The sequence below is a fragment of the Penaeus japonicus genome, unplaced genomic scaffold (assembly GCF_977035675.1).
Source record: "Penaeus japonicus unplaced genomic scaffold, GWHDUDI00000001_assembly GWHDUDI00000022, whole genome shotgun sequence".
In the NCBI taxonomy this organism is placed as follows: Eukaryota; Metazoa; Arthropoda; class Malacostraca; order Decapoda; family Penaeidae; genus Penaeus; species Penaeus japonicus.
The window spans coordinates 18,366,022-18,386,021 of record NW_028234424.1 but is presented as its reverse complement, the minus strand read 5'-3'; the positions used below and the strand labels follow the sequence as shown (position 1 = coordinate 18,386,021).

The 20,000-nt window shown below is 42.4% G+C and overlaps 1 protein-coding gene across 1 annotated transcript in view; it reads left to right on the top strand.

Moving 5' to 3' along the window:
- The window catches only part of LOC147469336 (uncharacterized), a 46,143-nt gene that overhangs the window by 6,239 nt on the left and 19,904 nt on the right, over nt 1-20,000 (top strand). Inside the window, exon 2 of the mRNA XM_086549238.1 lies at nt 17,864-20,000. This exon is cut by the window's right edge and continues 680 nt beyond it. Coding sequence (XP_086405364.1) covers nt 17,864-20,000 — 2,137 coding nt within the window. The remainder of the gene's footprint in view (nt 1-17,863) is intronic.

Here is a 20,000-nt window from a genome sequence, read left to right as displayed (position 1 = left end):
CCAAAAAAACACTGAAAAAAACAACAACAGAACCACTAAAAATCAATGACCGACCAACAACCACTAAACTACCACCCACAGAGCAACCAACAACCTCTGAACCACCAACAACCACAAAGCCAACAAATATCACTGAATCACCAACGACCACTGAGCCACTAACAACCACAGAGCTACCAACTACCACTGGAAAACCAACAACCACAAAACCAACAAGTACAGATGAATCACCAACGACCACTGAACCAACAACTACCACAGTCACCAACAACTAAATCACCACCCACAGAGCAACCAACAACCACAAAGCCAACAAATACCACTGAATCACAAACGACCATTGAACCAACAACTACCACAGAGTCACCAACAACCACTGAACTACTAACAACCACAGAGCTACAAACAAAGTCACAAACAACCACAGAGCCACTAACAACCTCTCAGCAACTAACAGCCACTGAACGACCAGCAACCACAGAACTAGCAACAACAGAGCAACCAATACCCACAGAACAACAAACATCCACTGAACCACCAAAAACCACTAAACCACCAACAATCACACAGCCACCAACAAGCACAGAACCACAATCAACCACTGAACCAACAACCACAAAGCCACCAACAACCACAGAACCACCAATAGCCACTGAACCATAAATAACCTCTGAACCACAAACGACCCAAGATCTACGAACAACCACTGAGCTACCAATTACCACTGGAATACCAACAACCACTGAACAACCAATAACTACAGACCCACCAACAAAAAACAATAAACTACCAACAATCGCAGAGCCAACAACAAGCACAGAACCATAAACACCCACTGAAAAAGCAACAACCACAGACAAAAACAACCAATGAACCAGCAACAACCAAAGGGCCATAAAAAACTGCAAGACCACCAACAATCACAGAGGCAAAAACAGCCACACACAACTATAGGACCACTAACAACCATTGAGCTACCAACAACCACAGAACCATTAACAACCATTGAACTGCCAACAACCTCAGAGTCACCAACAACCACTGAACCAACAACAACCACAGAGTCACAAACAACCGTAGGGGCACCAACAACCTCTCAGCAAATAACAACCACAGAACCACAAACTACTGAACCACCATCCAAAACAAAGCCACCAACAACCACACGACCACCAACACCCACAGAACAACAAACAAGCACCGAACCAACAACCACTGAGCTACCAACAACCACACGACCAGCAACCACAGAACCACAATCAACCACTGATTGTATACAAAGCTACAATCAACTGCAGGGCCAACAACAACCACTGAATCATCAACGTCCACAGGGCTACCAACAACCACAGAACTACCAACAACCACAAAACCATCAACAACCATAGAGCTACCAACTACAACTTAATCAACAACAACCACAGAGCCATCATCAAACATTGAACCACCACCAACCACAGAGCTATCAATTACCACTGAACCACCAACAACCAGAGGGTCACAAACAACCACTGAACCACCGACCACTAAACGTTTAACCACAGAGTCACCAAAAACCAATGAACCACCAACAACCACTAAACCACCAACCACAGAGCAACCAACAGCCGCTGAACAACATCAACCACAGGGCCACCAACCACAGAACATCATACAACCACTGAACCACCAACAACCATAGAGCTACTAACTACCACTGAAACATCATCAGCCACTGAACCACCAACAACCCCAGAGCCACCAACAATCATTAAACCAATAACAACCATTAAACCACCAACAACCATTGACACAAGCAAACAAAGGGCAACTAATAACAACAGAATCACCAACAACCACTGAACTAACAACAATCACAGAACTATCAACAACCACAGAACCACCAACAATCACTGAACCACAAGCAACCACAGAGACACCAACAATCACAGAACCACCAACAACTACAGAGCCACCAACAAACAGCTACCGAGCAACAACTACTGAACCACCAACTACTAAACCACCAACCACAGAGCCACCAACAACCACTGAACCATCAACCACAGAACCACAAATTACTAAACCACCAACCACAGAACTACGAATTATTAAACCACCAACCACAGAACCACCAACAACCAATGAACCACCAACAACCAATGAACCACCAGTAACCACAGAGCCACTAATAACACCTGAGCGACCAACAACCATTCAACCACCAACAACTATTAAACTGCCGACAACCATAGGGCCATCAACAACCACTGAACCACCAACAACCACAGAATCATCAACAACCACAAGGCCACCAACAATCACAGAGCCACCAACAACCACTGTACCACGAACAACCAAAGAGTCACCAACTACCACTGAAACACCATTAAGCACTGAACCACCAGCCTCCACAGATCCACCAACTACCACTAAGCTAACAACAACCACTGAACCACTAACAACTACAGAGCCATCAACAACCACTGAACCAACAACCACAGACCCACCAATAACCACAGAACCACCAACAACCTCTGAACCAACAACAACTACAGAACCACCAACAAACACTGAACCACCAACAATTTCTGAACCAACAACAACCACTAAACCACTTACAACCACAGAGCCAACAAAATCAGGGCTAAAGATAACGATAGGGCCACCAACATCCACAGAACCACCAGCAACCTCTGAACCACCAACAACTACAGACACCAACAACCACCAAATCACTAACAACCAGAGAACCAACATCAACAACATAGCCACCAACAACCACAGAACCACCAACAACCACTGAGCGACCAACATCTAAACCATCAACAATCACTGAGCGACCAACAGCCAATAAACCAACAACTACCACTAAACCACCAATAACCACTAAATCACCAACAATCACTGAGCGACCAACAACCACTAAACCACCAACAACCACTAAACCACCAACAACCACTGAGCGACCAACAACCATTAAACTACCAATAACCACTAAATCACCAACAACCACAAAGCCATCAACAACCACAGGCTCACCAACATCCACAGATCATTGAGTCAACAATAACGACACATTTACCAAAAACCACATAGCCACAAACATCCACTAAACCGTCAATAACCACAGCATCAGCAACAACCACAGAGCTACCACCAACCACAGAGCAACCGGTAACCACAGTGTCACCATTAACCACAGAGCAACCAACAGGACTTCCAACCTCAGTGCTACCGGTAACTACACCAAACACTGTGTATACAGAACCAAGAATTATCGCTGGTTAACTAAAATAAAAGAAACCTACATTGCACGTAAATAGGTCTGTCTGCACGACGAACTCGGATTCAAGCAAGATCGTAGAAAAGGTAGATGTATTACTTTTCGCAATAGGTACCTGCAGTGGGATGATAAGAATTGGCAGTATATTATTGAGTTACCCTCACTGTGACTGGAAAATGGGAAGGAATGTGTATTACTTGCATGGCACAGAGGCACATGACCCAAAATGCAAGCGGGGGGTGGGGGTGGGAGCGCATGATGTTTAGTGATAGATATTGGGGTGCTATGGTACAGGAAAGTAGGAGATATTACCGAAAAAGGTATTACAAATAAAGAGCTTCTCTAAGACCACTCGGACGACTACTTTGGGTTTTCCCAATTTGGAGCTTTAAGGCTGGTTGATGCATCCTGCCATACTACCAAATTAATGACTGGTTTGAAATTATGCAAAGAGATTACATTTGAGACTGGCCGCAAAATTTACCTGATCAAAATCCGGTATGAGATAATTAAGCGTCTCAAATATCAAAGCTGACTTCCCAACAACCACTGAGCTACCACCTACCACTGAGCCACCAACAACCACTGAGCTACCAACCACCACTGAACAAGCAACCACTGACCTACCAAAAACCACTGAACTACCAATTACCACTGAACTACCAATAACCACTGAGCTACCAACAGCCACTGAGCTACCAACAAACACTAAACTACCAACAACCATCGAGCTACCAATAACCACTGAGCTATCAACCACCCTGAGCTACCAACAATCACTGAACTGCCAATATTACTGAGTTACCAACCACTAATCTACCAACTACCACTGAACAAAACACTACCACTGAATTACTAATACCACTAAACTACCAAATATCACTAAGCTACCAACAACCACTGAACTACTGATTAAAACTAAGCAAGGAACAACCACTGAGCTACCACCTACAAATGAACTACCAAATACCATTGAATTTCCTATAACCACTGATCTATCAACCACCACCAATCTACCAACAACCACTGACCTACCAACAACGACTAACCTACCAACAATCACTGAGCTCTCAAACAAGTAATGAGCTACCAACAACTCATTAACTTTTTACCAACACTTTACTAGCTTTGGAACAAAGAAGGAATCAGTTGCTTCAGGAACTCGAAGACCTGGAAAACCAAATTGCTGCCTCCAACGCCACCGTCACTGCTCTTCAGGAGACCAAACAGGCCTTGCAACAAGTCACTGAAGCCATTGCAAATGCCGCCGCCACATCTGGCAGAAAGCGACGATCGCCCACTTACTCTATCAACCAAGGCACTGACACTGTCACGCTCGATCCCTATTGTGGGGTAAATGAAGATAATGCCTTGACTGGCGATCCAGCAGACGTGCTTCTCACAATGATCACTGATCTTTCCACCAAGTTGTCTAACCTCACGACGGATCAAGTGAGCTGTTTTAACCAGCTCATCGGCAATTTCGCCACCCTCATAGAGAATGGAACCTTCGTTATTGACTCTAGTGCATTAGATAATATCACGGCGGCAATAGACGAAGCGGACAGTACTGTAGGAAACCAAGTTCAATCTGTACAGTCACTCATAAGTGTTTTTCAAGAACAAAAAGAAAAGAAAACAGCAGAACTTGACCAAGTGAAAAGTCAACTTACTGCAATGGCAGGCAAGAAATGTATTGTTTATGTATGATATAATTTATCCTAAAAAAAAAAAAAAAAATATATATATATATATATATATATATATATATATATATATATATATATATATATATATATAACTAGATAAGTGTATGGTTGTGTGTTTGTTTGTGCGCGCGCATATATATGAATATTCAAGAGTCAAATTGTTGGTATTTTTGTGTATACGTCTTTGTCTTCTTAATTGGGGGCCAAATGATTTTTAAGGAAAAACAACGGAAAATGGTTGTAAACACGAAAATATCACAAATATCCCAAAAAGGCGAAACTGTTATGTACTTTGTGTTGGCTCCCTTTGATTTAATCCTCTCCCTCATGCGCCGGTATATAAACACACACACACACACATACATATATACATATATATATATATATATATATATATATATATATATATATATATATATAGATAGATATATATATAGATATATAGATAGATAGATAGATAGATATATATATAGATATATATATATATATATATATATATATATATATATATATATATATATATATATATATGTAAATATGTTTATATATATATATATATATAATTATATATACATGTGTATATATATATATATATATATATATATATATATATATATATATATATATATATATATATATATGTGTGTGTGTGTGTGTGTGTGTGTGTGTGTGTGTGTTTATGCATATATAAATACACACAAACATATATATATATACATATATACAGACATATACATATAAATATAGATAGATAGATATGTATATATAAATATTTATATATGTATATATATATATATGTGTGTGTATTTAAATATGTATGTATATATATGCATAATATATATGCCTAATATGTATTACTTTATATCTTACATGGACAGTGACACAGTCATTGAGTCATTCTGTTATCTTCAGTTCCCAATAGAAAATATTAGAGCAAGCATCCGGTTGACCTGTGATTTTAAGTCGGGAGTGTTACATAGCTTTTTGACATAATTTTTATCTTTTATGTAAAATAGACCTTTAGACTATCTAACAATTATAGCATAAATGTTTTATGCCCATAGAAGAAGGTTAGAAAATGCTCATGCCAGGTGTTGGTGGCCAACTTTTAGCACGAGAAGGGTGATGGGTTGGGGACAAGCAGAGTGGGCAACCGGGTTATCGTGTATATAGGTTTTATATATGTATATGTGTGTGTGTCTGTGTGATTGCTTCATATAACATATGATTAATAATCTATAAAACATCTACATATACTAAATACGTATCTGTATGCGTCTGAATACGAACATACTAGCATTAGGTCACTTGACAGTCAGATGACTGACAGGCCGAGACATTTCGTAGGGTTGGGGATTAACACATTGTCATCAGAATCTTCAGGCTCAACATAATACTTACTCGCTGCCGGCTCCACCCTGCCAGACATACGAGTAATAACAAGGTTTATGACCTCGTAATAATATGTAATGAGAACATATCTAATCTATTTTATTCTGGTGTGTTCTCTGTTCGGTTCTCTGTAACTTTGGGTACCCAAATTAAAGTAAACTGAACTTGTTAGTGCTCCATGAAAACCTTTGCCCCGCTCTGGGCCTCTAAGGTACCTAGAAGTATTTATGAATATACACTTTTTTAACAGACTCACAGAATACAACCACTGAGCTACCAACAACTGAGCTAATAACCACAACTAAACTACCAACCAGCAATAAACTAACAACCACAACTGAGCTACCAACCACCCTTGAGCTACAATCAACCACAGAGCAGTCAACAACCACTCAGCCACCAACCACCACTAAACTACTAACAACTAAGCTACCAACAGCAACTGAGCTATTAACAATAAATAAACTACAATCTAGCAATGAACTACCAACAGCAACTGAACTAACAACAATCTTTAAACTACTAACAACCACTGAGCTACCAACACCCTTTAAGCCACCAACCACCACTGAGCTACCAACATCCTTTAAGCTACCAACCACCACTGAGCTACCAACAGCTACTGACCCAGCAACCACCACTGAACAACAAACAACCACTGACCTACAAACTGCTACTGAGCAACCAACTACAACTGAGCTACCAACTACCACCGAACTCTCAAAGACCACCCAGCCACCAACCACCACTGAGCTTCCAACAACCAATGAGATACAAAGAACCACTGAGCCAACAACTGTGCTACCAGCCACCAAGGGCCTACCAAAAACCACTGAGTTACAAACGACAACTGAGCTCCCAATCTCCACTACAACCAATGAGTCATCAACCACAACTGAACTACCAAAGACCACTAAGCTACCAACGACAACTGAACAAAAAACAACCCCTGAGATACCGACAAGTACTGGGTTACCAATCACCACTAAACAACTAACAACCACTAGGTTACCAATCACCACTGACCTTCCTACAACCGGTGAAACACCAACCACCACAGAGCCACCAACTGTCACTGAGATACACGCCACTACTAAACTAGCAACCACCACTGAACAACAAACAACCTCTGAGTTATCAACAACTGAGCTACCAACCACCATTGAGCTACCGGAAAACACTAAGCTACCAACCACCACTGAACAAACAAACAATGACCTATCTAAGCTATCAACCAACACTGAGCAATCAATCACCACTCAACTACCAACAACCATTGACCTGTATATAACCACTGAGCTACCAACCACCCCTGAACTACCAACGACCACTGAGCCACTAACAACCACTGAGCTACCAATCTCCACTGAACAACAAATAACCACTGAGCCACTAACTACTACTAAGCTACCAACAACCACTGAGTTACCAACCACTAATAAAGATAAAACAGCCACTGAGATACCAAAAACCACTGAACAGCAAATAACCACTGACCTACCAACAACCACTGAAGTGCCAACCACTACTGAACCACTAACAACCACTGAGCTACAAACCTCCATTGAACAACAAATAACCACTGACATACCAACAACAATTCAACTGCAAACCACCACTGCGCCCCCAACAACCACCAAACTACCAACCATTCATGAATTAACATCTGAGTTACCAACAAACACTGAGCTACCAACGACCACTAAACAACCAACTACCACTGGGCTACCAATAACCCCTGAACTACCAACCACCACTGAACTACCAACCACCACTAAGCCACCAATTACCACTGGGCTACCAACAACCACTCAGCTACCAACTCCCACTGAACAACTAACAACCACTGACAAACACACATCCATTGAACCACAAACAACCCATGAATTAACAACATCTGAGTTACCAACAACCACTGAACTACCAACGGCCACTAAACAACCAACAACCACTAGATTAACAAAAACCACTGACCTACCTACAGCCACTAAGCCACCAACCATAACTGATCTACCAACCACCACTGAGCCTCCAGCTACCAATAAGAAACCAACTAAAATTGAGCTACCAAGCACTACTGAGCTACCAGCAACCACTGAACTACCAACTACCACTGAGCCCGCACCTAAACCTGAGCTATCAACAACCACTGAACTACCAACCACCACTAAGCCCCCATCTACCACTGAGCTACTTACCAATACTGATCTACCTACAACCACTGAACTACCAACCACCACTGAGCTACAAACCACCACTGAACCTCTAGCTACCACTAGGCTACCAACAACCACTGAACCACCAACCCCAATTAAGCCAACAACAACCACAAAGTTACCAACTACCACCAAGCTCCCAACCACTACTACCGTACAAACAACTAGCGGGCTACCAACTACCACTAAACAAGAAACAATTACTGATCTACCAACAACCACTGAAATACCAACCTCCACTGAATTACTAACAACCACTGACCTAAAAACAACGACTGAGCTACCAATCACCACTGAACAACAAACAACCACTAACCTACCAACCACCATTAAACCACATACAACCACCACTAAACAACCAACAATCACTAGGCTTCCAAAAACCACTGACCTACCGACAACTACTAAGTTACCAACCACAATTAAGCTACCAACCACCAATGAGCCACCAACTACTACTATACTACCAACAATCACTGAGCTATCAACCACCAATGAACTACCAACCACAACTGAACCCAAAACCACCAAGCTTCCAACTACCACGAAGCTCCCAACAACTACTAATGTACAAACAGCCACTGAGTTACCAACCACCACTAAAACAGAAATAACCACTGACCTTCCAACAACCACTGAACTTTCAACCACCAATGAGCCATCAATTACCACTGATATACCGACCACCATTGAACAACAAACAACCACATACCTACCTACCACCACTAAACTACCAAATACCATTGAGTTACCAACCACCACTGAGCCACAAACAATCACTGAGCTACCAACCACCACTGAGCTACTAACCACAACTGAACAAACAACCACTGACCTACCAACAACCACTGAAATGCTAACCACCACTGAGCTACCAAACCCAATTGAGCCACCAACTACCACAGAGCTAGCAAATACTACTGAACAAAAGACTATATTACCAAACACCACTGATCTACTAACCACCACACAGCCACCAACTACCACTAAGCTAACAACAACCATTGAATTACCAACCACCGATGAACTACCAACTACTACTAAACCATCAACCACTAAGCTACCAACTACCACCAATCACCCAACGGCTACTAATGTACAAACAGCCAGTGAGCCACTAACAACTATTGAGCTACCAACAACCACTGACCTGCTAATCACCACTGAGCTACCAAACACCACTGAGCCATCAACTATCACTGAGCTACCAACAACCACAGAGCTAACAACTAGTACTGAACAACAAAAAACTTCTGAATTACCAAACACCACTGACCTTCCAACCACCACAGAACTACTAACTACTACTAAGCTAACAACAACCACCAAAGAACTACCAACCACAACTAAGCTACCAACTACCACCAAGACCCCAACCACTACTAATGTACAAACAACCACTGGGTCACTAACAACCACTGAGCTACCAACCACCTCTGAACAAATAACCACTGAACCAACCACTACTGACCCAGCAACTACCACTGAGCTTTCAACCATTAATGAGCTACCAACTACCACTGAGCTACCAACCACCACAGAGCTATCAACCATCATTGAACAACATACAATCACTGACCTACCAACAACCACTGAACTACTAACCACCACTGAGTTACCAACCACCACTGAACCACAAACAATCACTGAGCTACCAACCACAACTAAGCTACTAACCACAACTGAAAAAACAACCACTGACCTACCAACAACCACTGAACTGCTAATCACCACTGAGCTACCAAACACCACTGAGCCATCAACTACCACTGAGCTACCAACAACCCCAGAGCTAACAACTACTACTGAACAACAAACAACTTCTGAATTATCAAACACCACTGACCTTCCAACCACCATAGCGCCACCAACTACTACTCGGCTAACAACAACCACCAAAGAACTATCAACCACCACTGAGCCACAAATAATCACTGAGCTACCAACCACAACTAAGCTACTAACAACAACTGAACAAACAACCACTGACCTACCAACAACCACTGAACTACTTATCACCATTGAATTATCAAACACCACTGACCTTCCAACCACCACAGAGCCACCAACTACTACTAAGCTAACAACAACCACCAAAGAATTATCAACCACCACTAAACCAACAACCATTAAGCTACCAACTACCACCAAGATCCCAACCACCGAGCTATCAACCACCTCTGAACAACAAATAACCACTGAACCAACCACCACTGAACCAGCAACTACCACTGAGCTACCAACCACCACTGAGCTACCAACCACCATTGAACAACAAACAACCACTGACCTACCAATAACCACTGAACTACCAACCACCACTGAACCACAAACAACCACTGAGCTACCAACCACAACTAAACTATTAACCACAACTGAACAGATAACCACTGACCTACCAACCACCACAGAGCCACCAGCTACTACTAGGCTAACAACAACCACCAAAGAACTATCAACCACCACTAAATCAACAACCACTAAGCTACCAACTACCACCAAGATCCCAACCACTACTAATGTACAAACAACCAATGAGCCAATAACAACCACTGAGCTACCAACCACCTCTACACAACAAATAACCACTGAACCAACCACCAATGAACCAGCAACTACCACTGAGCTACCAACTACTAATGAGCTACCAACTACCACTGAGCTATCAACCACCATTGAACAACAAACAAACACTGACCTACCAATAACCACTGAACTACCAACCATCACTGAGTTACCAACCACCATTGAGCCACAAATAATCACTGAGCTACCTACCACAACTAAGCTACTAACCACAACGGAACAAACAACCACTGACCTACCAACAACCACTGAACTGCTAATCACCACTGAGCTACCAAACACCTCTGAGCCATCAACTACCACTGAGCTATCAACAACCACAGAGCTAAAAACTACTACTGAACAACAAACAACTCCTGAATTACCAAACACCACTGACCTTCCAACCACCACAGAGCCACCAACTACTATTAAGCTAACAACAACCACCAAAGAACTACCAACCACAACTAAGCTACCAACTACCACCAAAATCCCAACCACTACTAATGTACAAACAACCACTGAGCCACTAACAACCACTGAGCTACCAACCACCTCTGAACAACAAATAACCACTGAATCAACCACCAATGAACCAGCAACTACCACTGAGTTTTCAACCACTAATGAGCTACCAACTACCACTGAGCTACCAACCACCATTGAACAAAAAACAACCATTTACCTACCAACCACCACAGAACCACAAACAATCACTAAGTTACTAACCACAACTAAGCTACTAACCACAACTGAACAAATAACCACTGACCGACCAACAACCACTGAACTGCTAATCAACACTGAGCTACCAAACACCACTGAGGTACCATCCACCACTAAGCTACCAACAAGCACTGAGTTACCAACAACCACCACTGAGCTACCAACAACCACTGAGTTACCAACAACTACTAAGCTACCAACAACCACTGAGCAACCAACAACCACTGACATACCAACTACCATTAACCTACCAACGACCACTGAGCTAATATCCACTATTGAGCTACCAACAACCACTGAGCTACCATCCACAACCAAACTACTAGCCACCAATAAGCGACCATCCACCACTGAAGTACCATCCACCACTGAGCTACCAACAACCACTGAGCTTCTGGCAGCCACTGATCTACCATCCACCACTGAGCTACCAACAACCAATGACCTACCTACAACCACTGACCTACCAACTACCACTGAGCTATCAACAACTACTGAGCTACCACCCACTACTGAGTTACCATCCACCACTGAGCAGCCATCAACCACTGAGCTACCAACAACCACTGAGTTGCTAACAAACACTGAGCTACCAACAACCACTGAGCTACCATCAACCACTGAGCAACCAACCACCACTGAGTTACCGTCCACCAATGACCTACCTGCAACCACTGAGCTAACAACCACTGAGCTACTATCAACCACTAACCAACTAACAATCACTAACCTTCCAACAACCACTAATCTACCATCCACTACTGAGCTACCAACAACCACTAACCTACCAACTACCACTGAGCTACCAACAACCACTGAGTTGCTAACAACCACTGAGTTACCATCAACCACTGAGCAACCAGCCACCACTGAGTTACCGTCCACCAATGAGCTACCTGCAACCACTGAGCTACCAACAACCACTGAGCTAACAACAACCACTAAGCTACCAACAACCACTGAGCTACCAACAACCACTAACCTTCCAACAACCACTAATCTACCATCCACTACTGAGCTACCAAGATCTGAGCTACCAACAACCACTGAGCTTCCAACAACCACTAAGCTACCATCCACTACTGAGCTGCCATCCACCACTGAGCTACCATACATCACTAGGCTACCAACAGCTACTAACCTGCCAACTACCGGTACCCTACCAATAAACACTGAGCTACCAACAACCACTGAGCTACCAACTACCCCTAACCTACCAACTACCACTGAGCTACCAACAACTATGAAGCTACCAAAAAACACTGAGCTACCAACATCCACTGAGCTACCAACAACCACTCAGCTACCAACAACCACTGAACTAATATCCACCACTGAGCTGCCAAGAACAACTGAGCTACCAACAACCACTAGGCTACCATCCACCACTGAGCTACCATCAATCACTAGGATACCAACAGCTACTAACCTACCATCTACCGGTACCCTACCAATAACTACTGAGCTACCAATAACCACTGAGCTACCAACTACCCCTAACCTACCAACTACCACTGAGCTACCAACAACTATGAAGCTACCAAAAAACACTGAGCTACCAACATCCACTGAGCTACCAACAACCACTGAGCTATCAACATCCACTGAGCTACCAACAACCATTGAGCTACCAACAACCACTGAGCTAATATCCACCACTGAGCTACCAACAACCACTGAGCTACCATCCTCCTCTAAGGTACCATCCACCATTAAGCTGCCATCCACAACTGATCTACCAACTACCACTAACCTACCAATTACCACTACCCTACCAATAACCAATGAGCTACCAACAACCACTGACTTACCAACTACCACTAACCTACCAACGACCACTAAGCTACCAACAACTACTAAGCTACCAACAGCCACTGAGCTACGAACCACCACTGAGGTACCATCCACCACTAAGCTACCAACAACCACTGAGTTACCAACAAACACCACTGAGCTACCAACAACCACTGAGTTACCAACAACTACTAAGCTACCAACAACCACTGAGCAACCAACAAACACTGACCTACCAACTACCATTAACCTACCAACAACCACTGAGCTAATATCCACTATTGAGCTACCAACAACCACTGAGCTACCATTAACCACTGAGCTACTAACAACCACTAAGTTACCAGCAATCACTGAGCAACCAACAAACACTGAACTACCATCCACAACCAAGCTACTAGCCACCAATAAGCGACCATCCACCACTGAAGCACCATCCCCCACTGAGCTACCAACAACCACTGAGCTTCTGACAGCCACTGATCTACCATCCACCACTGAGCTATCAACAGCCAATGACCTACCTACAACCACTGACCTACCAACTACCACTGAGCTATCAACAACTACTGAGCTACTACCCACCACTGAGTTACAATCAACCACTGAGCTACCAACAACCACTGAGTTGCTAACAAACACTGAGCTACCAACAACCAATGACCTACCTGCAACCACTGAGCTAACAACAACCACTGAGCTAACAACAACCACTGAGCTACTATCAACCATTAACCAACCAACAATCACTAACCTTCCAACAACCACTAATCTACCATCCACTACTGAGCTACCAATAACCACTGAGCTATCTTCAACCACTGAACTACCAACAGCACCTGAGCTACCATCCACCACTGAGCTGCCAAGAACAACTGAGCTACCAACAACCACTAAGCTACCATCCACCACTGAGCTTCCATCCACCACTGAGCTACCATCCATCACTAGGCTACCAAAAGCTACTAACCTACCAACTACCGGTACCCTACCAATAACTACTGAGCTACCAATAACCACTGAGCTACCAACTACCACTGAGCTACCAACAACTATTAAGCTACCAAAAACCACTGAGCTACCAAAATCCACTGAGCTACCAAGAACCACTGAGTTACCATCCACCACTGAGCTACCAACAACCACTGAGCTAATATCCACCACTGAGCTACCAACAACCACTGAACTACCAACAACCACTCAGCTACCAACAACCACTGAGCTACCAACAATCACTGAGCTACCATCCACCACAGAGTTACCATCCACCATTGAGCTGCCATCCACCACTGAGCTACCATCCACCACTGATCTACCAACAACCACTAACCTACCAACTACCACTACCCTACCAATAACCACTGAGCTACCAACAACCACTGACCTACCAACTACCACTAACCTACCAATAACCACAAAGCTACCAACAACCACTGAGCTACCAACAACCACTGAACTACCATCCACAACCAAGCTACCAGCCACTACTAAGCGACCATCCACTACTGAAGTACCATCCACCACTGAGCTACCAACAAACAGTGAGCTTCAGACAGCCACTGATCTACCATCCACCACTGAGCTACCAACATCCAATGACCTACCAACAACCACTGAGCTACCAACTACCACTGAGCTACCAACACCTACTGACTTAACAACAACCACTGAGCTACCAAACACCACTGAGTTACCATCCACCACTGAGCTACCAACAACCACTGAGCTACCATCTCCCACTAACCTACCAATAACCACTGAGCTACCAACAACCACTAACCTACCAAATACCACTGAGCTAACAACAACCACTGAGTTATCAACAAACACCGAGCTACCAACAATTACTGAGCTACCAACAACCACTGAGCTACCATCAACCACTGAGTTACCAGCCACCATTGAGTTTCCATCCACCAATGAGCTACCTGCAACCACTGAGCTAACAACAACCACTAAGCTACCAACAACCACTGAGCTACCAACAACCAATGAACTACCAACAACCACTGAACTACCATCAACCGCTGAGCTACCAACAACCAATGAGCTACCATCCACCACTGAGCTACCAACCACAACCCAGCTACCATCCAGTACTGGCCTACCAACTACAAGCGAGCCACCAACCACCACTGACCTTCCAGCCACCACTCCCTTACCAACCACCACTTCATTACCAACAACTGCTGAACCGCCAACTACCACTGAGCTATCACCCAATACCGAACTACCAACAACCACAGAGCTACCAACTACCACTAAGCTACCAACAACCACAGAGTTACCATCCACCACAGGGCTACCAACAACCACAGACTTACCAACCACCACTGACCTACCAACAACCACTGAGCTACCATCCACCACTGAGCTACCAAAAACTACTGAGTTACCTAAAACCACTGAGCTACTAACAACCACTGAGCTCCCAACAACCACTGAGCTCCCAACAACCACAAAGCTATTTACCACCATTTTATCAGCATTAGAACAAAAAAGAAATCAGTTGCTTCAGGAACTCGAAGACCTGGAAAACCAAATTGCTGCCTCCAACGCCACCGTCACTGCTCTTCAAGAGACCAAACAGGCCTTGCAACAAGTCACTGAAGCCATTGCAAATGCCGCCGCCACATCTGGCAGAAAGCGACGATCGCCCACTTACTCTATCAACCAAGGCACTGACACTGTCACGCTCGATCCCTATTGTGGGGTAAATGAAGATAATGCCTTGACTGGCGATCCAGCAGACGTGCTTCTCACAATGATCACTGATCTTTCCAGCAAGTTGTCCAACCTCACGACGGATCAAGTGAGCTGTTTTAACCAGCTCATCGGTAATTTCGCCACACTCATAGACAATGGAACCTTCGTCATCGATTCTAGTGTAATAGATAACATCACAGCTGCAGTAGAAACAGCAAGCAGCAATGTAGTCAACCAAGTCCAATCTGTACAATCACTCATAAGTGTTTTTCAAGAACAAAAAGAAAAGAAAACAGCAGAACTTGACCAAGTGGAAAGTCAACTTTCTGCAACGACAGGCAAGAAATGTTGAGCTTATGCATCATACGGCTTATCCTAAAGAAAATATATATCATAGATAGATGAGTATTTTATATATGTATATATGTATATATACATATATATATACATATATATATACATATATCTATATCTATTTTTAATATATTTATCTATCTATATATATATATATATATATATATAATATATATACATATATGTATAAATATACGTATATATATACATATGTATATATATACATACATATATATACATATATATACATATATATATATATATATATATATATATATATATATATATATATATATTATATATATATATATATGACTACAAATATATTTGTTATTATACCCACACACACACACACACACACACACACACACACACACACACACACATATATATATATATATATATATATATATATATATATATATATATATATTCACTGTTTACTGTGCTTCCAAATTACCTCATGTGTGCAAGGGATGGCCAAGGTTGCCATCCACTGACAGTGTGGAATTGAAGCCAGGTCAACAAGATTGCCAGTCGAGAACGCTACCATCTATTTACTTATACATACATATGTATATGCATGTATGCTTATATACATATATATGTATACATATATATACATATGTATATGTGTATATATGCATATATATATATATATATATATACATATATATATATATATATATATATATATATATATGCATATTTATGCATATATAAGTATGTATATGTTATATAGACATATATATATATATATATATATATATATATATATATATATATATATATATATATATATATATGTATATATATGTATGTATATACATTTATAAACATATACATATGTATGTATATATATATATATATATATATATATATATATATATATATATATATATATATATATACATATATATATATGTATAAATATATATATATATATAGAGAGAGAGAGAGAGAGAGAGAGAGACAGAGAGAGAGATGCAGATATATGTGCGTGTATATTGATAGACAGACATATAGAGAGATATAGATATAAATAGTTTGACAGATAAATAGATATAGATTTAAGAAAAAAAAAAAAAAACACTTGGCTCTATTTTCAAATATCAACTCTCTTCTTTTAACAGAATCAACGACCACTGAGCCACCAATCTCCACTGGACAACCAACAGCCACTGAACTACGAACCACAAATGAGTTACTAACCACAACTGAAGTAGCAAATATCACTAACCTACGAACCACAACTGAGGTACCATCCACTGAACTACAAACAACAACTGTCCCACCAACCACCACTGACAAACCAATTAACACTGAACCACTAACCACTAAAGTACCGTCAACCACTAATCTTCAAACAACCACTGAACTACCAACAACTACTGTGCCACCAACCACCACCGAACAACCAACGACCACTAAGCTACCAATAACCACTGAGCCACCAACCACCACTGAGCTACCAACTACCACAGTCCTACAAACAACCACTGGCATACCAAAAACCACTGAGTTACCAACAACCACTGAGCTACCAACCACCACTAAACTACTAGCTACCACTGAACTACCAACTACCACTGAGCTACCAACAACCACTGAGCTACCAACTACCACTGAGCTACCAACAACCACTGACCTATTAAAAACGACTGAGCTACCAACTACTAAGTTACCAACAACCACTGAGCTACCAACAACCACTGAGCTACCAACAACCACTGAGCTACCAACAACCACTGAGCTACCAACAACCACTGACCTACTAATACCAACAACCACTGAGCTACCAACAACCACTGAGCTACCAACAACCACTGAGCTACCAACAACCACTGAGCTACCAACAACCACTGAGCTACCAACAACCACTGAGCTACCAACAACCACTGAGCTACCAACAACCACTGAGCTACCAACAACCACAGAGTTGGCATCCACCACTGAACTACCAACAACCTCTGAGTTACCAACAAACACTGACCGACCAACAACCACTGAGATGCCAACAACCAGTGAGCTACCATCAACCACTGAGATACCAACAACCACTGAGCTACCAACAACTACCAAACTACATACAACCACTGAGCTACCATCCACCACTGAACTACTAACAATCACTAAGCTACCAACTACAATGGAACTGTCAACAACCACTGAACTACCAACGTCTGACATACAAACAACCACTAATTTACCAACAACCATTGAACTACCAACGACCACTGAGCTACCAACCACCAATGGACCACCAACAAGTACTGATATACGAACAACCACTGAGCTACAAACAACCACTGGACTACAAACAAGCACTGAGTTACCAACAAGCACTGAATTACCGACAACCTCTGAGTTACTAACAACGTCTGAAATACCAACAGCCACTGAGCTACCAACTACCACTGAGCTATCATCTACCAGTGAGTTACCAACAACCACTGAGCTACCATCTTCCAATGAAATATCAACAACCACTAAGCTACCAATAACCACTGAGTTACCAACAACCAATGGGCAACCAACAACCACCAAGCTACCAACAACCTCGGAGCTACCAACCACCAATGAGCTACCGAAAACCACTGAGCTACCAACCACCACCGAACTACCAAAAACCACTAAGCTACTAACAACCACTGAGCAACCAACAACCACAAAGTTATCAACAACCACGGAGCTTAAATCCAATACAGAGCTACCATCTACCACTGAGCTACTAACAACCACTGAGCTATCATCCACCACTGAGTTACTAACAACTACCAAGCTACCATCCACCACTAAGCTACCATCCACCACTGTGCTACCAACAACCACTGAGCTACCAACAACTGCTGATCTACCAACCACCACCGAACTACCAACAACTACTGAGTTCCCATCAACTGAACTACTAACTACCACTGAGTTACTAACCACCACCGAACTACCAACAACTAATGAGCTACCGACAACCACTGAGCTACTAACAACCACTGAATTACCATCCACCACTGAGCTATCATCCACCACTGAGCTACTAACAACTACTGAGCTACCAACAACCACTAAGCTTCCATCCGCCACTGAGCTATCAACAACCACTGAGCTACCATCCACCACTAACCTACCAACTACTACTGACTTACCAACCACCACTGAGCTACCAACAACCACTGAGCTACCAACAACCACTGAGCTAACTACAACCACTGAGTTACCATCGACCACTGAGCTACCATTAACCACTGAGTTACCAACAACCACTGACCAACC